Here is a 27,719-nt window from a genome sequence, read left to right on the forward strand (position 1 = left end):
ATTTCTATATAAATACTCAGATTGCTATTCCTTTATATAGTTTTTTTAAATTTCGAACTGGTTTGTGTATATGTAGAGTCAAACTATCTTGAGTAAGATGCTCCATATGAAAACATTGCAAGAACTAATTTGTATGTAATATAATCTCCTTAGTATAACGATTATTCCCAAATCTAAGCTTACTCTGTCATATTACTTTAATTCAAAGTTTTTTACGTTAACTCTCCGTTCTTATAAGTATTGCTGGCAATATGGACAATGTTGCCTAAAGCAAAAGTAAACAAAAAACAATGTACGGGGTGGACATTTTTTTATCTTATTTTATTTATTTATAGATTAGGTGACTCTCCATTCAGTCCAGATAATGACAGCTGCAGGGGACGACGAATTGTTAGCGTAAGATCCAAAGGTATTACCCAAACAGATGACTCTATTAATATCCTAGAGAGTAACTGCCAAATTATTCGCTACGTTGTTCGAGAGTTTAGAGCACTCCTAAAAACAATGTAGCAAACCTAACATTAGTTTCAGAAAGGTAGCTGAAACCATAAATTGCTTGCGAAATTGTATGGACAAGACTCAATTTGAAGAATGGAGATAAACTTCAAATTGGGGCATTTTATCGGAGACCATATCCATCCAGAAACAGAGCCGAAATTCCTAGAGAAAACTTCAGATACCTAGGACATATGTTCCCCAATCAATATATCGGCACTGGAGTAGACTTTAGTCTTCTACATACAGCTCGGAGAGTAACAAGACATCTTTCGACACAATACAAAATACTTTCTCTGAAAATTACTTAAAATGGGTAGTTCGAAAGCTCACTCGTGAGAGAAATATTTTAGACCTGATGGCACGATTAGACTTGACTTATTTGAGGACCTTCACATTCCGACTTGTATCAGTGCCTATGAGACAGCTGTAATAACAGTCGTTTCCAAAATCCAAAGAGCAACTAAAGTAAGTAGGAAGATTTGTATGGTCGGTAAACGTGATGAGAAAGAAGTAGTACCACATCTCAAGGATAAATGAAGAACTTTTAGCTCTGGTCATGAGCATGTAGGAAGTTTAAAACAGTTGACCAAGCACTCGTCGTGCAGGGTGATTCTTATTAACGTTTAAAAACCTCTGAAGCGACGTAGATGGCTCTGAGATAAGTAATTTAATGTAAGACATATGGGTCCGCAAGCGTCGGGTCACACCCAAAAAGTGGTGTGAAATGTTGAACGTGTGATGTCAGCAGATGACCACTCCGGGCCCATGTGCTCGACTTTAGCTCGCGGACCTCAGTGCTCGAGTCTTGCGTCTGGCAGGCAGTGTTTTTTCATTGGGTTTGACAATAATGTTTTTTCGCTGAGGTAAGACTTATTACTTTATTAACCGGTCTGGCTGTCCCATCTGGTTTGTTGCAAAGTGCAGCACAACAAAAACGTGCAGTACTGCGACACAGTAAATGAGTATAAGCTTCCGAATTGCATTGTTAACAGTAAATGACCTACGATTCCTTTATTAAATAATGTCAAAAAAAGAAAAACCTTTCCTTGGTTACACCGAGGATAATAATGTCACCTACTGACGTCACATGTTCAACATTTCTCATCCGTTCCCGACACTTGCAGCCCCATGTGTCTTATACTAAATTACTTGTCTCTGCGTAATCTACTTCGCTTCAGGGCTTTTTAAACGTTAAAGAGAATCACCGATGAATGTTCCTTCTCAAACAAGGGACAGGTAAATACAAGGAACGTGCATTATTGGTCTAGCGACAGCCCACGATGGCTTTGACAGGTGGAACATCAGCGTCAATGAAGAGTTAACGTCTGGTGTGGGATGTTTGGTACTACAATTATTGACCCTTATTTCATCAATGGTGGTCTAAACGGCACAGTGTATGCCAACTTCCTCAGATGAATTCTTCCTTCTCTTCTAGATGAAGCGCCGCTAAGAACCAGAATTCTTATGTGGTATCAACACGATGGATGTCCAGCACATAATGCCTTGCGTGCACGTCGTGTTCTGAACCGAAGGATCCTGCCAGATGGATTGGTCGAGGAGGAACAGTTACTTGGCCTGCTAAGTCTCCTGATTTACATCCTCTGGACTTTTTTCTTTAGGAATGCATTACAAATGTTGTCTATCGCGATATTCCAACAACTCCAGACGACATGCAGGAACGTATCGTGCTTGCTTGTAATTCTCTTCAGCAGGCAACGCTGGAAGCAGTAAATAATTCTTTCATTCAACGAGTGTACCAGTGTATCTGTGTGCAGGGTCACCAATTTGAGCACCTTTGCATGTTCTGCTCCTGGGCAGTGGTACAGGAGAGTCAAAGTCAATTTTTGTTTTTACCTGGTTTTCATTTGTTTTCTGACAACTCCAGCTAGAGGACGAGATTATGATACCGGGCTCAAACTCAGTGTTGTGTTACTTAATTAATAACGTCGTGTTTCAGTGAACATTTTTGAATAGGTCCTTAGGAGAGGAAATGAATTACCGAATAAAAAATACAGGGTGTCATTTATAAAAGTCATACCGCTGTTCATATCTTTGTAAAAAACAAAGCTACAACGAAGGCTATCATGCTGATTGATGTCCCCGTGATGGCTAAAGAACATTTGCTTGAAACATTTTGTAATTTTCATCTGGACAAACAGTTATTTGGGGTGGTCGAGATAAATGTGTCAGCCTATATACATATACGCTTCAACTGAAAGACAATGTGGAGTCTTGAGATTCTGTACTGCAGAGAGATATGGCATGCATGTGACGTAGGTGGCAATCTTCCTTCTCATTCGTCTACGTTCAAGCGCACGTTCAAAATACTTGACATTCTAGATATTACTCTGCATATTCGAAAAGACTCCCCAGCGCGCTTTCTCCACGCTATGACCTCAGAAACTCGACAAGATGAGCGCTCAACAATCGAATGCAAGGTCGGTGTGCCGACGGCTTAAGGTACAGAATGCTTGAAGTCGCTCCTCGGAGTCATTCTGGAGTAATAAATATCGCCACGCAAGCAAACGAGTCGTCACGTGCCTGAAAGTAAGAAAGAAGTACACACAAACCAGTAGGCCTCTGTTCTGCCTGACAGCTTGATAAAAGAGGAAACACCTGGCCAGAGCTACTTTTGTTCTCTGATGGTGCGCTTCTGCTGCTTTAGTGAACGTGGTCTCCGTACGTTAGCGAGAACCTGGGTGCCCCGATAGTCAGTGATGAGAAGTACGTGAAGAGTGGAAGGAAACAAAACCCGCAGCAATGGACGCTAAGGTTTACACATCAAAAGCCAACCCCAAGGCGACGGCAAACCCTGTCTCAAAGCTCTTCGTGTGGTAAGCAAGCATACAGTAATCTATTCTACTCTTAACAAAATTGTAAAAATTGTACGTTAAAAATATTGTGTACTGCTATCTTACATATCGTTTAATATTCTGTTTATGAATTTGTCACACCGAAAAAGAAAGAAGAATGTAATAACGTGAAATATCCCGTAGTTCAGTGCTGGTAACTCCACCGAATTTCTTCTGATCCTTTCAGAGCGTTCACTATCATCGCAGAGGTGTACGTTCGTTCCGTTTATTTTCTGTTTGATATTTTTCTCGTGCGTGTGTTTCCTTTGAGTTACATCGAACTAGTGTTATTCTCATATAAAAATCATGAATGCTTGGTGTTCCGGAGCCTGTAAATGTTTGTTAAAGGACACCTTCTTAACACCATGAGCTGTAGCTCAACCGTTTATTCGAGTGAATAACCCATCGTCAGTGTATATTTATATTCTATATCACTGAGATGCGTATCATTTACAGTTTCTTTGTAACATTCGTTTCACAGTACACAACTTGTCGTATATGTTATTGCTGTCGGTTCTTGATATGCATAATATTCCAGTGACGAAGGGTTATGCACGTGAACACCGATTTGGCTAATAAACGTTTTGTACGCTGCTTATGGCGTTTAGAAGTTGTCCTTTAACAACTGTTATTACTCTCACACGGTTCAAAAATATTTATCTACTGTATATTCACCACAATCCTACTTAATTCAGTTGTGTGTTGGTTCTATGCATTTTGCTCTCTTATTGCATACTCACAAATTTATACATCACCACTAAATTTGTATGTCTGCCACTCGAGAGTGATACCACTAGCAGACCTAACATGAGTGTATGTTCTTTATTTTAACTTGGCGACACGAAGACGCGCAGGAGGCCTGCAGCTACCGTGCAAATAACTAGCAACAAGGGTCCACTCGCTGATCGCGCTTTCCTGTGTGTTTATATATATATATATATAAAAAGGAAATTTTAACAGCAAGTGGACTCATGTAAACCAAATCGGTAATAAGTTAAGTCCATATAGTCAGAAACACGTTTGACATTTTCATTAACTAAGTCATCTGTGCTGATACGGCAGGTATAAACAGTACCGTATAAGAGAAAATATAATATAAAAATAAAAGCAGACCGAGGGAGGTGGCGCAGTGGTTAGCACTCGGGAGGACGACGGTTCAAACCCGTGTCCGGCCATCCTGAGTTAGGTTTTCCGCGATTTCCCTAAATAGCTTCAGGCAAATTCCAGGATGGTTCCTTTGAAAGGGCACGGCTGATTTCCTTCCCCATCCTTCCCTAATCCGATGGGACCGATGATCTCGCTGTTTGGTTCCCTTTCTCTAATCAAACAACCAACCAAATAAAAGTATGTAGGCTGAACAACAGCACAACAGACCAAACCAAATGGAATTATGTCAGTGCATGGAAGCGCTGGTGGGCAGTCTTACCGAAATATAAGCTCAGGTTGGCTTGTCCTGAAGGACAACAAAACGGGGCGTAGAATCGATAAAGCACTGCTATGATGTGGTTGACAACCAGCGGGGTCATGTTATGAAAAGAAATCACACCCCTATACCATCACTCTTGGTTATCGGGATATATGGAGGGCAACAGTCAGCTTGGTATCACATCACTGTCCAGGGAATTTCCACACACGTCTTCAGCCTGGACTGTCATTGACGGCAGTGTAATTGTCTGCAGTGTTGAGTATCGCTTTGAATTTAGCCCCAATGACCAGAAAGATGTCCCTGCAGACGCCTCTGACAGTGGGAGTCAGATCACCAACGAGCGTGATCTTTTTACAGTTGTCAACACCTTTCACCCACACTGAGACAGATTCCGATTCATTTATTTTGCGACGATTCCTGTTCCTGAGAACCAAAGGCATAGTCGACATGTAATACGATGAACCCACACTTCACAAATCTGATATGTCCGATAAGCGATGACATCACGTGAATTGAAATTATCTAGCCCTTTTACTTTATCGACTTTTGGTCTACGTACAAGAGCAACGTTGACCCAGCCGTTACCGTGTTCATTCGTATCCTTGTTAGCGAGAGTGAAGTTGGTAGTTACGCCGCGTTATTTTAGGAGGAGTAGGCGTTCGCGTCTTACAGTTTTTAAAGCAATAGACAACATTACTACCAAGGATTTCGTAGGCGCCCAAGTCATCTTGCATGGTCCATCGGTGTTTTGCGGTGGAGTTTTGAACTTCACTCTCGCCTACGAAATCCTTGGTAGTAACAGAAATGTTGTCTATTGCTTTAAAAACCGTAAGACGCGAACGCCTACTCCTAAAATAACGCGGCATAACTAATCTACCTCGATGCTGGTGCACATGTGGCTGCTCGACGATTGACGCTGTCTTTCCAGATTCATTACTTATATAGCTGCCAGTTATCAAACCACAACCTCCGGGCTGCGGCGCAGTGGCAGCGGAAGCGGAAGGGCGTTGACCCGAAGTTTTGATTTTAGACGTACGGCCGGCTTGTTAAAACTAGAGCCGGCCTGGCGTGGCAGATAGGCGACCAGCTACAACCCTTTCGAGACGAGATTTTTTTGTTTTGCGGTGGAGTTTTGAACTTCACTCTCGCTAACAATGACTCTCGCCTACTTTATGCCCTGACAATCTGGAGTGATGGTCTGAGCCATTTCATTTCATAGCAGGACCACATTCGTTGTCATTTGCGGCAACCTTACAACACAGCTGTACGTCGACAACATTATATCGCCTTCTTTATTACCCTTCATCAGAAACCAACCTGGGTTTACAATTCAGTGAAATAATGTCCACTCACACACAGTCAGAGTCTCTACTGCATCTCTTCTGGCTTGTCAAACTCTACCTTAACCAACAAGGAAGTCTCCTCAGTTAAGAATGTTTGAAGCAGTATGGGTAGGGACCCCCAACTAGATTGGATTTTAATGATCACATCCCCAATTGGACAGAATTCAGCTTGATACCCGAAACCTCTATCGATCAATGCCAAGCCGAATAACTGCTTGTGTAACGGCCAGAGGTGGACCAACACATTATTGACTTGTTCAATTTGTGAAGCTCTTTCTCTTGAGTAAACTCTCAAATTTCTCTAAAATTGTGATCAATTGTTTGTCTGTGCCTGCATATCACACCTACCATTTTCTATCCCCACTGGGATAATTTCTTCATGATGCATATTTTCTCTTTTTTTCTTCTTAGAGTGTAAGTGTGTAGAGGACTAGAATGATAGAATGACAGACAGCAGTGCTGAAAATTAGTTCTAAATTTGTTGATACAATGATTACAAAGATCTTTTAACACTTATATTGTTTTGTGAAGGTTTTTGTGTCTCCAGATCATGTCTTCCGGTTGTTTATGGGAAGACGCACAGGAATGGAGTTGTAAATGTAGCAGAAGATACTTACTTCTTTTTCAAGACATCGTCATCTATTTCCACTTCATAGATGACAAATAATCTGCTTCATATCTTATGCACTTTGCTTTCTAGAGCGTCATACATTTTTTATAACTAACGCTATCTGCAAACTGATTAGATACTATTATGTTTCAGATAAATTTTAAATTAAAAGTGATAAATTTGAATGAAAATAATGCATGTGATGCACACTTAATTCACAGTAACCAGACCAAACATACTGCTCAGCTCTAAAACAAAAATTGCCTTTCCTGAGAGCAGTACAGAGGCTGTCCTACCTCAGAGCTCCACAAAGATTGTCTTACTTTCGGCGAATAGCCAAGTGATGTATTACCGCTTGGAGATCCAGATTTGTTCACAACTGGTAGTTAATAAAAATAATTTTTCAATATATTTTCCTGCATATTTTAGTAAACAGTTACCAAGGAAAGATGACTCTTGAAATAAGCAAATTTATAAAAACAAAATAATTATATATTATTGAACATAATTTTGTAATAAAATTTGTGTGTAGTCAACAAATTATCTCCCACCACTAAAATAACAAATATCTCTGATGTTCTTCCATGTGACTCGTTTTTTATGAAGAAAACGTTTGTAACAAAATGTTGCATAATGCGAAATATACACCACAGTTAATCAATGGGATTTTTGGGATGATGAACTTCTTTAAAAACAAAAATGTAATTAGAGTTACAAAATATTACAGACTGCAAAAATGTACTTATTAGAACCCCTCCCCAGACCAATGCATTCCAAAGTAGAGTTTCCCTAATCCCACATTTATTTACATTTTATAATATTCAATTTAGAAGAGAATAATTAATACAAAAATCTGGTACTTAAAGAATACTGATTTCTAAACATGGACTGCAATAACACACTTTAGAGTTAAAAAAATTGGTACAGTCAGTTTTGAAAAGACCTTACTACAATATCTTAAGTTCTCAGGACTGAAGGAATACATTATGCTGGTGAATATATGGCATGCAATATTTTGGGCTACCCATTGTTTAAAGTACAGTATGAAATGAATATTTCGTCACTACTGCAATTGAAAACTTTTGAAATCTCTTCAAAAAAAAAAAAAAAAAAAAAAAAAAGGAAAGTTCCAAAATTTTGAAAAAGCTTCTTTTCATGAGGAAATAATTAATACGCTTAGTCAAGTTATGTTTTTAGTGCTGTGTTGTTTCATTTTTGCTCATTCATTTTCACAGTACTGTAAATCTGTCAAAGTACAAACAGTATGATTTCATTGATCATCATCATCAGCAGCAGCAGCGGCTGCTGCTGCAGTGTTACACACAGGTCATTTCATCATATCGTCATAGAAATATCTATAGTCATGCAGAATGTAATCAACTAAACGTTGAATTACATTTTGTTCCCGTTAATAGTCGCTAGTCCAGTGTGAGCCTTTTCTAAATTAGGAACAACATCAGAAACCACAACACGTGACTGTCACTTACTATATTCAAAATGCATAAAGGAATATGGTTGAAACTTTGCTTTCCTTTGTGGTAATATATTCATGGTCTTTCACTCTTGCTGTTTTAATAACATTCTGTTGTAATTTCCAACATTACCTTCTTCTTTCTTTCTTCTTCTAGTACTTCCACTGCGTTCCAGCTCAATACTTGATGCCACTTTACATCTCACAACACATGTTCAGAAAGAACAACAATTAATCCACGAAAAGCGAAACATAATGCATAGTGCATGAGGTATCCGACAGATGGCATGCGACGATGTTCACTAATGGAATGTCATTATTCCAGGAGTAAAGTCCTTATAAAAATGATTTCGCTGTTATGAAGTCCCGAAAACACATTTACAATGTATAGAATAAAGCGTTCTCATGCAGGAATGTGTATCTATGTGTGTAGAATCTGATACTGTACTTAACCCATTTTGTCAAAATTTGCAGTAAGGTCCTTTGTAAAATAGCTGTATCAACTATTTTCTTTGCTGCTTACGTGCTGACAACTGATTCAAGGATTGTTTGTAGATGAAATAAGAAAAAATAATAAACACACTGAAAGTGTGCATTGTTGAAAAGAATGAAAGGCATTTCATGCCCTTCATTCTCATTAACAATGCACACCTTTCAACACACTTTTTCTTGTTTCTTTACCAAGAGGTATATGATCATCTTCACTAACCTTTAACTTCCTGATTGATGACAAATGAACGAGAAAGTTCTTACAAAGAGAAAAAAGGAAAAAGTATGATGTGAGGATAACTTTATTCTTCTCTCCCTCTCAAAATGCTCTTAAGTATTTATTTCATTACGTTTCTTCAACAGTATTGACAAATAAGACATGAAATTTTTATAAAACAATCAGAAAAATATGTAAATATTACATGAATAGAAATTGTTTTAACATCAAAATTTTAGTTCAATCATAATAATGCAGTTTCCCCTAGAGCATAACTTTTAAAACCATAGTTCGGCAGACAGATTCTTTGTGAAATGACAGTTATAATTTTGAAAGGAAAAAAAATTACACATGTTAAAATATTTTGTATAAAATTTTATGTTTATAAATATTTAATTCAGTGACATTACATAGACCAAACAATTTCCTGTATTTTGGATTAATAAGCCTGTATGCATTTAGGTAAGGATTTTCGTTTACATCAAATTGTCCTATCATATGTCAAAACAATTTAATTCATACCTCATAAGTTTAGGTTTTCCTTGTGTTTTCACCAAAGCCAATGCTCCTTCCTAAACTGAACAAACTTAACTTTTGCCTCAGATGTCCAAATAGCGTGGCGCCATCGTATATTTAACTGCAGAGAAAACGTTTGGAAACATTCACAAACGTTTTTGTGCAGTTTGTGGACCATCTGTAGCTGAGAGAAGTAGGGTTAATTACTGGGAAAGAAAGGTGAGCCCATTATGAAAAAGAATTATATGTTAAAACATTACACAAACTGAAGAATATCTTCCAGTGACTTCAGTACAATAAAAACCCAGATGATTATCTGATACAGAATGATAGCCGTAGGTCACACAGAAGTTTGAGGACTTCAGAAAGCATCAGTAAACATGGCTGGACAGTGTTAGCCCATCGATACTACAGCCCTGACCTAGCTACTCTGCAAATCACATTTATGTGCCTGGCAGGGGGTTCAACGAACCACACTCGCAGTTCTCTATTATTCCAATCTCGTATAGCGCGCGGAAAGAACGAACACCTATATCTTTCCGTACGAGCCCTGATTTCCCTTACTTTATCTTGGTGATGGTTTCTCGCTATGTAGGTCGGTGTCAACAATATATTTTCGCATTCTGAGGAGAAAGATGGTGGTTGGAATTTCGTGAGAAGATTTCGTCGCAACGAAAAACGCCTTTCTTTTAATGATGTCCAGCCCAAATCCTGTATCATTTCTATTACACTCTCTCACATATTTCGCGATAATACAAGACGTGCAGCCCTTCTTTGAACTTTTTCGGTGTACTGCGTCAGTCCTGTCTGGTAAGGATACCACATGGTGTAGCAGTATTCTAAAAGAGGACGGACAAGCATCATGTAGGCGGTCTCTTTAGTAGATCTGTCACTCCTGGGTAGAGCACTTGCCCGCGAAAGGCAAAGGTCCCGAGTTCGAGTCTCGGTCCGGCACACAGGTTTAATCTGCCAGGAAGTTTCAGAGTTGCTCATAATTGTAATTCCTAGATATTTAGTTGAATTTAAGGCCTTTATAGTTGACTGATTTATCGTGTAACCGAAGTTTAACGGATTCCTTTTAGCACTCATGTGGATGACATCACACTTTTCGTTATTTAAAGCCAACTGCTAATTTTCACACCATTCAGATATCTTTTATAAATCGTTTTGCAGTTTGTTTTGATCTTGTGATGACTTTATTAGTCGATAAACGACAGCGTCATCTACAAAAAACCTAACACGTCTGCTCAGATTGTCTCCCAAATCGTTTATATAGATAAGGAACAGCAAAGGCCTATAACACTACCTTGGGGAGCGCCAGAAATCACTTCTGTTTTACTCAATGACATTCCGTCAATCTCTCTGACAGGAAGTCACAAATCCAGTCACATAACTGAGACGATAATCCATAAGCACACAATTTAACTATAAGCCGCTTGTGTGGTACAGTGTCAAAAGCCTTCTGGAATCCACAAATACGGAATCGATCTGTAATCCCTTGTCAATAGCACTCAGGACTTCACATGTGAATAAAGAGCTAGTTGCGTTTGACAAAAACGATGTTTCCTAAACCCATGCTGACTGTGTGTCAATAGACCGTTTTCTTCGAGGTAATTCATAATGTTTGAACACAACATATGGTATGTTCCAGAATCCTGCTGCATATCGACGTTAACGATATGGGCCCGTAATTTAGTGGATTACTCCTACTACCTTTCTTGAATACTGGTGTGACCTCTGCAACTTTCCAGTCTTTGGGTACGGGTCTTTCGTCGAGCGAACGTTTGTATATGATTGTCAAGTATGGAGCTAATGCATCAGCATACTCTGAAAGGAACCTAATTGGTATACAGTCTGGACCAGAAGATTTGCTTTTATTAAGTGATTTAAGTTGATTCACTACTCCGAGGATATATACTTCAACGTTACTCATGTCGGCAGCAGGTCTCGATTCCAATTCTGGAATATTTACTTCATTTTCTTTTGTGAAGGCATTTCAGAAGGCTGTGATTAGTAACTCTGCTTTAGCAGTACTGTCTTCGATAGTATCTCCATTGATATCGCGCAGAGAAGGCATTGATTGTTTCTTGCTGCTAACATACTTCACATACGACCAGAATCTCTTTGGATTTTATGCCAGGTTTCGAGACTAAGTTTCGTTGTGGAAACCGTTATACGCACCTCGCATTGAAGTCCGCGCTAAATTTCGAGCTTCCGTGAAAGATCGCCAATCTTGGGGCTTCTGCGTTTGTTTAAATTTGGCAAGTTTGTTTCGTTGTTTTTGCAACATTGTTCTGACCCGTTTTGTGTACCAAGGACGATTAGCTTCGTCGTTTGTTAATTTATATGGTATAAATCTCTCGATTGCTGCCGATACTCTTTCTCTGAATTCAAGCCACATCTGGTCTACACTTATATCATTAATTTGGAAGGAGCGGGTATTGTCTCTCAGGAAGGCGTCAAGTGAATTTTTATCTGCCTTTTTGAGTAGGTATATTTTTCGTTTCTTTTTCGAGGATTCGGGGGTTACAATATTCAATCTCGCTACGACAACCCTGTGTTCACTAATCCCTGTATCGGTTTTGATGCTCGTTATTAACTCAGGATTATTTGTTGCTAAGAGGTCAAGTGTGTTTCCACAACCGTTAACTATTCGCGTGGGCTCATGAACTAACTACTCGAAATAATTTTCAGAGAATGCGTTTAGCAAATTTTCGGATGATGTTTATGCGTACCCAGAATGAGATTTTCACTCTGCAGCAGAGTGTGCGCTGATATGAAACTTCCTGGCAGGTTAAAACTGTGTGCCGGACCGAGACTCGAGCGCGGGACCTTTGCTTTTCGCGGCCAAGTGCTCTACCAACTGAGCTACCCAAGCACGACTCATGCCCCGTCCTTACAGCTTTACTTCTGCCAGTACCTCTGTAAAGTTTGGAAGGTAGGTGACGAGGTACTGACAGAAGTAAAGCTGTGAGGACGGGGCATGAGTCGTGCTTGGGCAGTTCAGTTGGTAGAGCACTTGCCCGTGAAAGGCAAAGGTCCCGAGTTCGAGCCTGTGTCCGACACACAGTTTTAATCCACCAGGAAATTTTTTATCCCTACCTCCGGAATTAAACACGTATTTTCGCCAACATATCGAGGGTAAATTAAAGTCACCACCAACTATAACCGTTTGAGTCGGGTACGTGTTTGAAATCAAACTCAAGTTTTCTTTGAATCTTTCAGCAACTGTATCATCTGAATTGGGAGGTCAGTAAAGAGATCCAATTATTATTTTATTCCGGTTGCCAATATACTAAACTACTAATTACTAGTTCTTCCACAGAGTCTCCCAGTCACGACTTTATCGCTATGTTTGTCTGATATCCTTGAAATAGGGCTCCCTGTGTTAATTAGAGACTTGCCTCCCCCATGATCTGTTTTAACTTTAATGTGTGGCCAGCCTAAGTTACTAACAATTTCTTTCCCCATAGAAACTTAATACAGTTAATTGTGTTTCAGTTGTCAGTAAATTAACAGAGGCATCAGAATCTTCATTACTTGTATTAATTTTTAAAGTTGCTTGGACACAAAACAATTTATTATTAGTTATACATTCTTCACTAAGCCACGTTTTAATTTTCTTTCAGCAGCTGGATAGAGAGATATACTGATCTTTGCTAAATAATCCCAAAATGTTTCTCTAGCAACATTGTTCCCAAACTGATTCTACAACAACCTTAAAAATTTCTCTCCCTTACCTTCCAGGCTTGCATACAAATTTAAGTGACATAGATTTCCTTCATTCTCATCTCTTCATTCTTTAATAACAACAAACTGAAAAGTATGGACGGGCAACAACTCTTTTTGAGATGCAGTTTCATTAACCACTTCATTTTCCCTGATTTCTTCAAAAAAACATTGACACCTAGCTTTAACATTTGATTTTCATTTACTGCAATACTCACAAAGTAATATATTTTGATTACCACAGTTCAAGTGGATTACTTCATTTTCTTATCAAGATGCATGAAATTGCATATATTGAGTTCCTTCAATATTTAGAGTTGATCTGTTCAACTTAAACCAGTGTAAGATCTTTTCGAGTACTACAGTACATTTATTTTCCTGTTCACTGGTCGTTTGGCTTTCAAGCGGAATAGTAGAGTCATCAGCAAAAAGAGTAAATTTGCTCTCAGTGTTTGCACAATGTGGGAGATCGTTGATGATGAACACAGTAAAGGTCCCAAAATGGTACATTACAACACTCCACATTTTAATGTGCTCCAGTCAGATGACACAGGACAACCATCAGTACCATCAAGTATCATCTTCTGCCCTATAATGTGTGGATGTGATTCAATCCATCTCCCTGTGCTACCACTCAAATGATAAAAATAGGCCTTCCCTAAGAATATGATGTGGTCTACTTAGCCAAAGACCTTTCAGAAATCACAGAAAACTCCAAGGCGTGACTTTTGTTATTTATTTACACAAGAATTTCATTTTTAGAGAGAAAATAGCCTTCTCTATTGATCTGTCTTTCTGGAAGCCAAATTAGTTTTTGTTGAGGATGTTCTGATTGTTGAGGTGATCCACAATTCTGTTATACATCAGTTCCTCTAATATTTCCGGCAAGTAATTTAGCAGAGACATTGGATATTATTTGTATACGTTAGTTTTGTCATCCTTCTCATAAAGCAAATTTTAATCTCTCTGTGACAACGCTTTGCTGCAAAGATTTATTGAAAATGTGACAGAGGACCTGACATATATAACCACTGAAGTGCTTTACAATTTCGGATGAAATGTTTTCAGTAGCTGTGGAATCTTTTACTTTAAGGCCTTGTTTGTATTTTTAATTTCACTGGTAGTGACTGGATCTATACAAATTGCGTCATACAACTTGTGGTCACCTTGTTGTAATAAATTAATGGCCATGGTGGCCTACATGTTCCACTGCAGTTAAGAAGTGATTTTTTAAATATGTTAGAAATAGTTACAGGATTATGTATCACATGGTCATTATAGGTTATTTTCTACATTATTTTCATTCTTATTGTTCTTGCCACTCTTTCTCTTTATGACATTCCAAATTTATTTTATATTGTCCCTAAAGTTATCAACTTCAGATTTAATATACAAGTTTCTGGATTTAAGTATTACCCTTTTTAAAACTTTACATAAAAATCTATTATGTGATTTTTCAAGAGAGTCATTTGATGCTCTTAATGAGACATGCAATTCTCTGTTAGTCGTGATAGAAATTTTAATTCCTTTGGTAATCTATTGTCTTCTGGAAGAAACTATAATGTTCTTCCTCAGAACTCTTTTTGAAGAAGTCATTTCAAATATAGAGATGAATTCAGTTAAGAAAATATTAAATTTGTTACTCACATTATTTATTCTTTACACAGAAACCCAATCAATCTTCGACAAATTGTGATTAAAGGCTGAAAGAGTTTTGGTGTTTATACCCAAAGGACTGATATATGTGTGAAAATTTGTTACACACATTGATGTTGGTGACCTTAAGCAGTTGCCCATCATGATCAGAAAGACCTCTATAACTTTGTTTATACTTGCACTGTTTATTCTATTCTTATCAACAGATTACTGTCTGTAAGATTTTTGCAATCTTCTGTAGGAAGTTAACCATAGCAGCCAAATTGTAAGACTTCATTAAATACTCGAAGTCAGTCTTGCAGAAGTTGACATTTAAGTCCCCTGTAACTATTATACTTCTCGTTTTGGAAAAAAAGTTAAGCCAAAAGAGATTCTCATTTTTCATAAAGATAGAAAACTTCTGAGCTGGAGCACTGTAAATTGAAAGCACTGTGACAATATGTCTTTTGCAGTAATTTCAGTTCCATAGACTTCAAAATGTTGATCTGTACAATATTTGTTTGTATCTAGCGGTTTATTAATAATTGTGTTATCTATATAAATTACAGCACCATCCTACTTGATCTGCAAAAGTAGGTACTGTTATATGGTGTTCAGTAAGACATAAAACATGTGTACGATATACAAGATTCGTATCACCTAGATTTACAGATAAAAATATATAATTTATTTTTGAGACCGCCGATATTTTGGTGAAAAATAGCAGGAATGTTTGAGCTACCTTCACTGTCCTGACGTTCCTCCTTTTCTACATACGTACCATATTTCACGTTTCACTGTTTCTGTTGTGGCCTACGTCGCAGCTGGAGGTTTGTTGACGTGACGACGTTCCGGTGGTCGTGAACGTGCCAGCCATAAAAAATCACTGCTTCCATTTGAAACTCATCTTTATCTCGTTGATACTCATAGTGCAGTTTTTTTTTACTCAGAGTACATCATGGTTAGGCAGAGATTCCGAAATCAGATACTGTCTTGTGTGGTGTACCCAGGAGCAAATATAGACTCGGATCACAATTTAGTAACGAGAAGAGTAGACTGAAGTTTAAGACACTGGTCAGGAAAATTCAATGCACAACGAAATGGGATATGGAAATACTAAAGAATGGAGAGATAGCCTTGAAGTTCTCTGAGGTTATAGATATTGCAATAATGAATAGCTAAATAGTTAGATCAGTTGAAGACGAATGGACAACTCTTAAGGTAACTGTGAAGAAACCATGGGTTACAGAAGAGGTACTTCAGTTGATCGACGAAAGAGGTAAGTACAAAAATGTTGAGGGAAATTCAGGAACACAGAAATACATGTCACATGGGAATGAAATAAATGGTAAGTGCAGGGTAGCTAAGGCTAAATGCTGCATGAATCATGTGAAGAAATAAAATAGCAAGTGATTGCCGGAAGGACTTACTCAGCATACAGAAAAGTCAAAACAGAAGAATTACACTGTTAAATGCAGAGGGGAGAGCGGTAGATGGAAGGATTACAATGTTAGAAGAAGAAACAGGAAACGATAGAGAAGAGGTGGTGGATCCAGTATTAGAACAAGAATGTAAAAGAGCTTTGGAAGACTTAAGATCAAATAAAGCAGAAGGGAACATTCCATCGGAATTCCTAAAATCAGTGGGGGAAGTAGCAGTAAAACGTCTATTCACACTGTAGTGTACAGTGGATGAGACGGGTGCTATATACTATCAGACTTTCGGGAAAACATAATGCACACCATTATCAAGATAGCAAGAGCCGACAAGTGCGACTGTTATCCAACAATTAGCTTAACAGCTCATGTCTCGAAGTTGCTGTAAAGAAAACTGAGGATTTGTTGGATGACGATCAGTTTGGTTTTACGAATGGTAAAGGCACCAGAGAGGCAATTTTAACGTTCCAGTTGATACTGGAAGCAAGACTGGAGACAAATAAAATTACGTTCATAGTACAGTGTAATATGGTACAAGAAGTTCGAAATTCCGAGAAAAATAGGGGTAAGCTATAGGGAAAGACTGGTAATACACAATATGTGAAAGAACCACGAGGAAGCAGTAAGAATGGAAGAACAAGGACCAAGTGTTTGGATTAAACAGGGAGTGAGACGGGGACGTAGTCTTTCGCCCCTACTAGTCAATCCATACATCGAAGAAGTAACGGCGAAAATAAAAGGAAGTTTGAAGACTGGGATTAAAATTGAAGGTGAAAGGATATCAACGATAAGATCCTGTGCTGACATTGTCATCCTCAGAGGATGTGCTGAATGGAATGAACAATCTAATGAGTACAGAATATGGGTTGAGAGTCCATCGGATAAACACGAAACACGAAACGCGAAAGAATTAGCAGAAATGAGAACAGTGAAAAACGTAACATCAAGATTGGCGATCACGAAGTAGATGAAGTTAAAGAACTGGTATTCCCGGCCAAGAGAAGTCTACTACTATCAAATATATGTCTTAATTTGAGGACGAAGTTTCTGGGAATGTACGTTTGAAGCACAGCGTTGTATGGTATTGAAACATGGACTGAGGGACACGGGAACAGTAGGGAATCGACGTATTTGAGATATGGTGTTACAGAAGAATGTTGAAAATTAGGTAGACTGATAAGGTATGGGATGGGGAGGTTGTCTGCAGAATGGACAAGTAAAGGAATATATGGAAAATACTAACTAGAAGAAGGGACAGGACGATAGGACATATGTTAAAACATCAGGTATTAGCTTCCATGGCACTAGAGAGAGCTGTAGAGGGTAAAAACAGTATAGGAAGACAGAGGCCGGAATACACCCAGCAGATAATTGAGCTCGTATGTTGCAAGAGCTACTCTGAAATGAAAAGATTGGCACAGGAGAGAAATGGGTGGCGGTTTGCATCAAATCAGAAGATCAATGACTTAAAAAAAAAGAATTGTTTCATTTGTTCCTCTCAACTGTTCTCGTAACTAGCTTGGCCCACAGTATTCACATCCAGGTTAAGTCCATATCATTGCGTCCTCTTGCTGCGGATCTCTTTATTTTCACGTTTCAAAAGAAATTACTTCCTTTTATCTGAACATAAGATGACATTAGTATCTTCACAATAACAGAAGAATCCTGGTGAGCATTCCTTCTTACACTGGCGTTCCCGAAGTCCAATTAAAAGCCTTTGTTGTGTCACCTGTTATTGATGTGTTTGCATTTCTTCAGCAAGACGATCTGTTATGTAAATACATTGTGTAACGGTTTTCTTCAAAAGTGCATATCCAATTATTTATCTTCAAACAAGACATTGACCATTATTTTGTAGTTAGTCTGCATCCCACATCACATCTACAGTTCTAAATTAATACTTATCTTGTTTGTTCGTAGGTGGCCTCCTTATCTTAGATGGAGTATGTTGCTCGTCCCATGTCATTCTCGTAGGAAGAAACATTAAATAGTCAAATGATTGTTTTCAGGTAACTTCCGTCAGTTATTCCAATAAATAAAGTTTCTGAACTTTGAAATAGGTATACTCTTCAGTATTTCCACATTGAGCACTAATACTATACAGTATAATACTTCTGCCTGCAGCAGTACTACAAAATTGTATCAAGTTCCTTTGTAACAATTCTTGCACCAAACGCATCCATTGCATTGTTCAAGGCTTCTGAACATTAAATTTTACAATTCATCATTAAGAGTGGGGGCTCAGCTCATGTTTTTTGCGTCTTTGGGTCATACACTGGTGCGCGTGGAGTGTGGGGAAAAATGCAGGAACAGTTAGTGTTTGCGAGCCATCACACAACCTATCGAAAGTTGCGTGCTGCGGTGTTCAGTGTAGCGTCTTGTACTGTTATAGCGTGCATGCGCATAAAGAGGGCGGTGTTTTTCAGTCATCATTTAAACAAAGCAGGGTCTACAACAATGGACGCACAAGCTTAGACACTACGACTAAGAAGTTTTATAACATCGACCCCACCTTGTTTTTTATGAGCATGTGCTGACAGATTTTTCACCTGTAATAATATTGTAATTTTTCTTGCATCCACAGTCCGAAACCAGTCACAAGGTAGCATATGAGGTCAGATGCGTGACACGGATTTGTTGTGTTCCATTAAGAGTACTCCTCTCATCAGCAGTGAAGCTTAAAGATGGAAGAAATACACTCCTGGAAATTGAAATAGGAACACCGTGAATTCATTGTCCCAGGAAGGGGAAACTTTATTGACACATTCCTGGGGTCAGATACATCACATGATCACACTGACAGAACCACAGGCACATAGACACAGGCAACAGAGCATGCACAATGTCGGAAGTAGTACAGTGTATATCCACCTTTCGCAGCAATGCAGGCTGCTATTCTCCCATGGAGACGATCGTAGAGATGCTGGATGTAGTCCTGTGGAACGGCTTGCCATGCCATTTCCACCTGGCGCCTCAGTTGGACCAGCGTTCGTGCTGGACGTGCAGACCGCGTGAGACGACGCTTCATCCAGTCCCAAACATGTTCAATGGGGGACAGATCCGGAGATCTTGCTGGCCAGGGTAGTGGACTTACACCTTCTAGAGCACGTTGGGTGGCACGGGATACATGCGGACGTGCATTGTCCTGTTGGAACAGCAAGTTCCCTTGCCGGTCTAGGAATGGTAGAACGATGGGTTCGATGACGGTTTGGATGTACCGTGCACTATTCAGTGTCCCCTCGACGATCACCAGTGGTGTACGGCCAGTGTAGGAGATCGCTCCCCACACCATGATGCCGGGTGTTGGCCCTGTGTGCCTCGGTCGTATGCAGTCCTGATTGTGGCGCTCACCTGCACGGCGCCAAACACGCATACGACCATCATTGGCACCAAGGCAGAAGCGACTCTCATCGCTGAAGACGACACGTCTTCATTCGTCCCTCCATTCACGCCTGTCGCGACACCACTGGAGGCGGGCTGCACGATGTTGGGGCGTGAGCGGAAGACGGCCTAACGGTGTGCGGGACCGTAGCCCAGCTTCATGGAGACGGTTGCGAATGGTCCTCGCCGATACCCAAGGAGCAACAGTGTCCCTAATTTGCTGGGCAGTGGCGGTGCGGTCCCCTACGGCACTGCGTAGGATCCTACGGTCTTGGCGTGCATCCGTGCGTCGCTGCGGTCCGGTCCCAGGTCGACGGGCACGTGCACCTTCCGCCGACCACTGGCGACAACATCGATGTACTGTGGAGACCTCACGCCCCACGTGTTGAGCAATTCGGCGGTACGTCCACCCGGCCTCCCGCATGCCCACTATACGCCCTCGCTCAAAGTCCGTCAACTGCACATACGGTTCACGTCCACGCTGTCGCGGCATGCTACCAGTGTTAAAGACTGCGATGGAGCTCTGTATGCCACGGCAAACTGGCTGACACTGACGGCGGCGGTGCACAAATGCTGCGCAGCTAGCGCCATTCGACGGCCAACACCGCGGTTCCTGGTATGTCCGCTGTGCCGTGCGTGTGATCATTGCTTGTACAGCCCTCTCGCAGTGTCCAGAGCAAGTATGGTGGGTCTGACACACCGGTGTCAATGTGTTCTTTTTTCCATTTCCAGGAGTGTATATGGTGCTATACAAGGAAAATTATCTCATAGGCGATTTTATAGAAAGTGAAGAGGAAGTGGATGAAGATAAGATGGGGGCTTTGATACCGCCAGAAGAATTTGATAGGGCAATGAAAAACCTAAGCCGAAACATGGCCCCTGGAGTTGACGACAGTCCCTCACATCTGCTGATATCCGTGCGAGAGACAGCCATGACAAAACTATTGCAACAAATATGATAATAATATTATCATTCCAATTCAAAAGAAAGCAGGTGCTGACAGGTGTGAATATTACCACACTATCAGTTTAATAAGTCGTGGTTGTAAACTACTGGTTCGAATTATTTACAGAAGAAGGGAAAAACTGGTAGAAGCTGATATCGAGGAAGATCAGTTTAGGTACCGGAGAAATGTTGGAACACAGGAGGCAATACTGCCATACAGTTTCTCTTAGGAAACAGGTTAAAGAAAGGAAAACCTACGTTTATAGTATTTGTAAATGTGCGGAAAACTTTTGACAGTGTCGACCAGAATATACTCTTTAAATTTCTGAAAGTAGAAGGGGTAAAATACAGGGAACGAAAGCTTATTACAACAAACCAGGTGGCAGTTGTAAAGAGTCGAAGCCTATGAAAGGGAGGAGTGGTTGAGATGGGAATGATGCAGAGTTGTAGTCTACCACCTTTGTTATTCATTCGGTACATTGACGGAGCTGTGAAGGAATACAGAGAGAAGAATCGAAAGGGAATTAAAGTCCAGGGAGAAGAAACAAAAGCTTTGAGGTTTGACGAGTACTTTGTAATTCTGTCAGAGACAGCAATGGGCTTTGAAGAGCAATTGAACGGAGTGGACGTGTCTTGAAACAACGATATAATATGCACATTAGCAATAGCAAAACAAGAGTAATGGAATGTAGTCGAATGAAGTCAGACTGTGCTGAGGGAATTAGATTATAAAGAAGAAGGTAAGTTTTGTTATTTGGGGAGTAAAATAAGTGGTGCTGGCCGAAGCAGTTAGGATATGAGACATGGACAGGCAATGGCAAGAAAAGCGTCTCTAAAGAAGAGAAAATTGTTGACACTGAAAATAAATTTAAGTGTGTGGACCTATTTTCTGAAGGTATTTGTCTGGAGTGTAGCCTTGTATGGATGTTAATCGTGGGAGATAAGCAGTTTAGGCAAGAAGAGAATAGAAAATTTCGGTATGTGGTGCTACAAAGAATGCTGAAGATTAGATACGTAGATAGATCGTATAGCTATTAGGAGACACCGAACACAATGAGCAAAGAAGTTCGTGATATAACCTGGCTAAAAGAATGGATAGATTGATAGGACACATTCTGAGACATCAAAGGAATCGTTGGTTTATTATTGGAAGGAACCGCGGGAGTTTAAAAATAGCAGAGGGAGACGAAGAGACTATTACAGCAAGTAAGATCAAATGGCCCTGGGTTGTAATTGTTATTCGGAGATGAAGAGGCTTGCACAGGATGGACTAGCGTGGCGAGGTGCATCAAACTAGTCTTCGGACTGAAGACCACAAGGTCGCGGTACAGAGACTGTCTCGCTGTGATCCGCGGGCAGAGACAGACACCCGGAGTATGGGGAGTGTGCTGAACCTAACTCACGTGCTCTGAAGACATCATAGAGTAAATATCTCTGGAGTGAGCGTTGGGTTCTGCGCATGTTGTCAACAATTAACCAGGATTGTCACGTGTTTTCGGGACTTCGTTGTGCGTGTGTGGTTTCCGCAAAGTTTGAAGTTTATAATATCAAGAGTTTTTGTTGTATTTCACCGTTTGTTGATAGTGTAATAGCGATGGTGAATTACTGTTGTTCCTACGGATGCAAAGAAAAATATGTGAAAGGAAGGATAGTAACTTTTCATGGGTACATATCATGTAGCTCTAATTATAGTTATCACATTAGTAAGAGACAGTGTATACGTTAAAAATTTCGAGACGCATTATAATTAAGGCTTGATTCTGTAGACCTATTTTTCTACGATTTTATGACTATATAATAGATATTACGGCTCGTACAAAAGCTTACAAACAATCGCTTCCTCTCGTAAATTTGCTAGTGGAACAGGTAAGGGAATGGTTAGTTGTTTCAGCAAATACTATCCTCCATGCATTTATCAGTGACTTGTCGATTATGTATATAATAATAACCTGGGAGCAAGTTCGTAAAATGTGTTAAATAAATACTTGAAAGTGTCACAAGTAAGAAAAATTGTGCTTTAGGTCGCAAAAACGAGAAAATAAATAAGCAGAAATAGCAGAAAAAAGGACGAATTAGCAGGGATATAATCGCTAATGTGTGGCAAGTTCGGCGTTTTTCGGACACTTGCGAAGGTACTAGCGTACTGTCAAGTCGTTTTGCAAGACTATCACTGCAAAAATGTACGTCAGGCTCTGTAATATTATAAAGTGCCGTATCATACCGAAAACTACCAAAAATCGAGTCCATCTGAACTGTAACACCTATCGCAAAGAAGCAGAATGCAATATCACTTGCCCTTAAAATGTACGTAGCTGGTTTATTCCCGGTATCAAATGGGTACTGTTAAAATGTCTGCGCAACATATATAAATAATCCACGACACGTACGAAAAGAATGCGTCTGTACTAGGGATGTAGTGACATTCTAAATATACAGGGCGCTATACGGACAAACACACGACGTCCCGAGAACCCGTGACCAGGCCGGCAATGTATGTTGACAACACAAAATCTGTTCTGCGCATGTGAATGCTCACTCCAGAGATATTTACTCTAAGGAAGACATGGCCAGGTCACTGCTTTGCCCCGTCACGCAAAGGCAGCAGAGCGGAGTCGCACTGTCTGCACTCTGGCGGACACAGAAGCGCAGCGTCAGGTCACAGGCTGGCGGCCGGGCCGCAGCTATGGTGGTCTACGTAGAAGTCGATCACGTTGCTTGCCGTAGTCACGCAGTTCATTGCAGGAAAAATCCGATCGCGTGGACGCGAGCCATGGGCCCCAGTTTAGGAACCAGCAGCAGTGGGCTGAAGTAGCAGAGTTCGTCTCTGCAGTGTGGGCAGCTGTTCGACAGCTATTCAGGTCGAGACATGAAACGTGGACTCAGGTAGGCACCTTGAAGTCGGCAAGCAGGTGTTTCTACGGCTGGAGGGCATCAGTTCGACTTCTGGCGGCATAAGGCCTGTGTGCAGCCAGAAGTTAAGCAGCTAGTGAAGGTGGCGTCTACAGCAGCCGCTAGATGACCTATATCGGATCGGCGATTGTCGTGGGGCACCTCTCGAAACTGACTACAGGCTGCGAGAGACAATGGGTAGCCGAAATTGGCAGTATTTATGGCGGTTCGACCCACCACTCTTTTGCCTCGTCACCTAGACCAAGAAAGTGGCCGAGTACCGGGCCTGGTCGTGTGGTAATGGAGATCGGCGGTGCTTCAGTCTCCCTCCGTACTGTACTTCTGCTGTCTCAGCGCGGTTACAGCCCAGGCAGCGGTCGTTGAAGCTAGATATATGGCTATCTGTCCCACTGTCAGGCCCGAGCAGTGCTTCCTACTGTGTCAGCAGGCCATACTTGTAGCTTCTTGCTAAATACACCCTTTCAGCTTCCGTCCAAAATAACCCTTTCAACTTGCGTCCGCTTTACCCCGACAAGGCTTCCTGCATCAGTCTGTAGTGACATTTCCCGCAAACCCAGCAACGCGTTTTTAACCACATAGTAAAGACGCCGTGTTGCAACACTGCAAGGTATTGTGTTCTTTATTAGGCACTTTTCCTCGTCGACCCACCCCAGGATGTCATTTCATACTCCATCAATACATCTGATCTGCACCAGTCACGAGGAACACTACATTTCAAAGGTTTCTCATTTTTTTCCTGTCTTCCTCATCGTCCACACTTCATACTCGTTCTATTCCATCTGCCTCCCTCACCCCCCGGTTTGTTTATCTATAACTCAAGCTCCTAGTAATTTGTGATTTCATGTGTACATTGACGCCATCATGTTCGGTCACATTGGTCCCATGTCCACAATTCCTTCCTGTCCTTAGGTTGATTCCACCTTGCATACTGGATACTTCGTTTTGAATTTACAGTGATTGATGTACTGCAATAACTGTGACATTCCCTATTATTCCACAGGAGCTCTGTTCAAATGCTCGTTCAGCCTTTAATATTTAATTTTTCTGTGTTTGCTCTTTTTCTATTATTAAAGCAATTAATATTAAAATTTCCTACTTGTTCATTGCCTAATCACATATTACTGTCTTTTTCTATGTTTTTAAGGCTTCGACACTGATGCAACTTAAAATAATATTCCTTGTCTTTCAGCAGTTACATTTTCTATTATTGTACATCAGTTACAGATTCCCAAAGAACCTACGAAACAGGAAGCACAGAACATGGTATATCGAACATTTCTTAACATTTTGCTTTTCTTATTTTATCTTCTCTACGGCTCGAGGGACAAATATTGCAAATTATAGTTATCCACATAATATTTATTGTAATTAGATTACGCAGAGTCTCTCCTGCTGGCTGATGTGAGACGAGCAATCAAACTCTCTACCTCGCTACGTCAAATATCTGCGGTATAGTTGGGTTAGTAGCTACCAATGTCTTCCGCTTCCTCAGGGGAAACTGATTTTATTACACAATTCAATCCAGCTCCTCGTTCGATGTTAGTAGGGGTGGTTATGCAAGAAGTACCTTTCGCTGCGTCGTGTGCCTCGATTACCATCAGACTATTTTTTCGCTCATTGCTGTAGTGCATTTTTAAACTGTTATTTACGTATTTATCTGACTGTTTAAGCTATTGGCTCTGTAGTCTCAACAGCCTGGATTTTCTCATGCCATTTTAATTTCTCGCACGTTTTAGTACTGATTCTGACTGTTGTGTTCTGTATCGAACACACACACAAGTGAACAAACTAAACAGTCAATTAAATGAACAATCAAACATTCTAACACTACTGATGCTAGAAATACGCTTATCATTAGCTCTCTTCTGCTGCGGCTATGTGAACAAACGCGGAGGTAAGTACGCAGTTAAACGACTTGCTGTTCAACTACACAAGAGTCTGCCGTACATATTGACCTGGGTTGTAGTACTGAGCTACGTTGAAGTGCAAGTTTGCGGATAACGAACTCTGAACGTTTACTGCAGCTACGACGACTACGTGTCCGTCCCTGGCACTCAATACGCTGTACATTTAAGCGTGAACCAGGCTCGACTGAGGTACGATGAGACGACTCTGTCCTCTGGAGATGGAAGCGGAACTTCGACGCGTGTTTGCACTCGAAACGGAACTGTAGAGACAACTCACAGGCAGAGCAGAAGTGGTCGCTCTTGTTGTCGTCGTCGATCGCCGTCTCCAATGGACTGTTCAGCTGTCCGTTTGTTTGTAGGCACATCACGCAGTGTTTCTCCAACCGTTGATGTGTTCTGCAGTTTGTGAATTCGACTGTGTGGTGTCTTGACTTTCGGACATTGTCCTCTGGTCAGACTCGCTGCGTCTTGCCCCATGATGCGGTATTTGAAGTGCATGATGCGCGGGCGGCGCGTCGGAACTACGGGAGACGTGGCTTTCTGCTTCTTCCTGATTGGCGCCGGATGATGCAGCATTGGTGTGCAGCATCTCTGCGGCGGACAACTGTTGATGTGCCGTGGTTGACTATCGATGACACTGCACTGACTATCATGAGTCTCCTTAGTGTACTCATCTGTTACCAGCTATACTTTGACCTGCCTGGGTTTTGTCTCACTTTCAACTGTCTGCTATAGATACTACTACACATATTTTCAACCATGATGACATGATTACACACCCTGGAGCTTACAATTCTTTTCTCGTTTCATATTTTTTTATGATATTTCCGTGTGAGTTGAGGGACTGATAACCAAGTAGTTTAGTGCTTTTAAGCCCATAATCATCATCATCACTCTCACGCTTAAAGGAAACACATGAATTTTTATTATATACTAAGAACATAATTTCAAAATATTAATGTGATTATTAAACTTTAAAATTATGTTCAGAAATGACTAATTTCAACAAGTATGCAGTTAAATAATCTACAAGTTATAAAATATTAACATAGTCGGTTTTATTCATCTAAAATTGAACTAAATATTAAAACTCTGAAACAGGAAAACAACTGTCGTAATCTTGATAAATATCAATAATAAAAACGAGTCAGAAAGTTTTCATTAAAATGGAGACACCAGAAATAAATGACGTCTTCTATAAGGTGGCTGGAATCACTTTTACATGCTTTGGGGGAGTATTCCTCACTTCGAAAACAGAGAAAAACGCCAGAGAAACATATGCCCTAAATTACCCCATTTTGACGTGTAGTGCTTGTTTAAGATCAATGCAGTCAAGATAAATTTTAACAATCGAAGTTTCAATCAGTAATTAAAACTGATTTTCCTCTAATATCGGTATAAAACTGTCTCCTGAACCATCTATTGTATCCTGTATAGCAATATGTTGGCATCTCGACGCGTTTATTTCTGACGCAGAGAAAATTTGAAAGATTAATTTATTTGGAGGGTTTCACGTGTGCGGTATAAGCGAGTATTCAGTTTCAGGACCGTAGCCCCGTCATCAGGTGTGTCTGAAATCTAAAGTAAAACAATAGTTGTAGCCTACTCTTTTGAACAATAAAAATATTTAAAAGGTTAAAATTTATAAGTTAAAAATTAGGTGGACCGTCATAACAGCATCCCAAGTTGTAGCTGGAACCAACTTTCAAGCGAGCCCTAGAAAAATGCCTCTTGTCGCAAAATTGTCACTCGTAATGCATGCAGTCTTCTGTTGTGTAAGACTTCGCTCAATAGAAGCATTTTACAGCAGTGGCGGATTTGTTTACCATGAACATGTTGCCAAACAATTATGGATGTCCCACAAATTAAAATTTGTTCTAATAAGGGTGCTGTTGAGCCATGAAAAATTATTACTTTTTTGTGCAAACAAAGGTGATTATTATGGAAGGCCACACTAATGGTAAACGACGCGAGGCTGTATGAAAATAGAACCTAGATGATGCTGTTTTAAGTCGCATAGGTGAGACATAATCCACCGCAGTCCAAGCGACAGATTGCTTCTACGTCTGGTCACAGAGAACGAATTCTCTACGCCCTCCAAAGAAGATCCAGGTATTAGCACACGATGTGTCATAATACCTTGTCATACATCTCATGGTACCAGATGGTGGGTAATTTACGAGCAAATCATGTATTTGTATAACTTTCAATATTGTGCTGGGCCTCTCGCTTGTCAGTAACGGACCAACAGAGAACCTTTGCCAATGTTCCAGAAACTGCGAGCCCACTTTTTGTATCTTCATTCTTCTCACACGAGTCAACATTTGCATGCGATGAAACAGCAAATTTTGAC

At 40.3% G+C, this 27,719-nt stretch overlaps 1 protein-coding gene across 1 annotated transcript in view; it reads left to right on the top strand.

Annotated features, from left to right (window-relative positions):
• The first annotated feature begins 3,200 nt into the window (after positions 1–3,200).
• Positions 3,201–27,719, top strand: part of LOC126235089 (ATP-binding cassette sub-family C member 4-like) — a 257,022-nt gene continuing 232,503 nt past the window's right edge. Inside the window, exon 1 of the mRNA XM_049943823.1 lies at positions 3,201–3,332. Coding sequence (XP_049799780.1) covers positions 3,259–3,332 — 74 coding nt within the window. The 5' untranslated portion in view covers positions 3,201–3,258. The remainder of the gene's footprint in view (positions 3,333–27,719) is intronic.

The sequence above is a fragment of the Schistocerca nitens genome, chromosome 2 (genome assembly GCF_023898315.1).
Source record: "Schistocerca nitens isolate TAMUIC-IGC-003100 chromosome 2, iqSchNite1.1, whole genome shotgun sequence".
Taxonomy (NCBI): Eukaryota; Metazoa; Arthropoda; class Insecta; order Orthoptera; family Acrididae; genus Schistocerca; species Schistocerca nitens.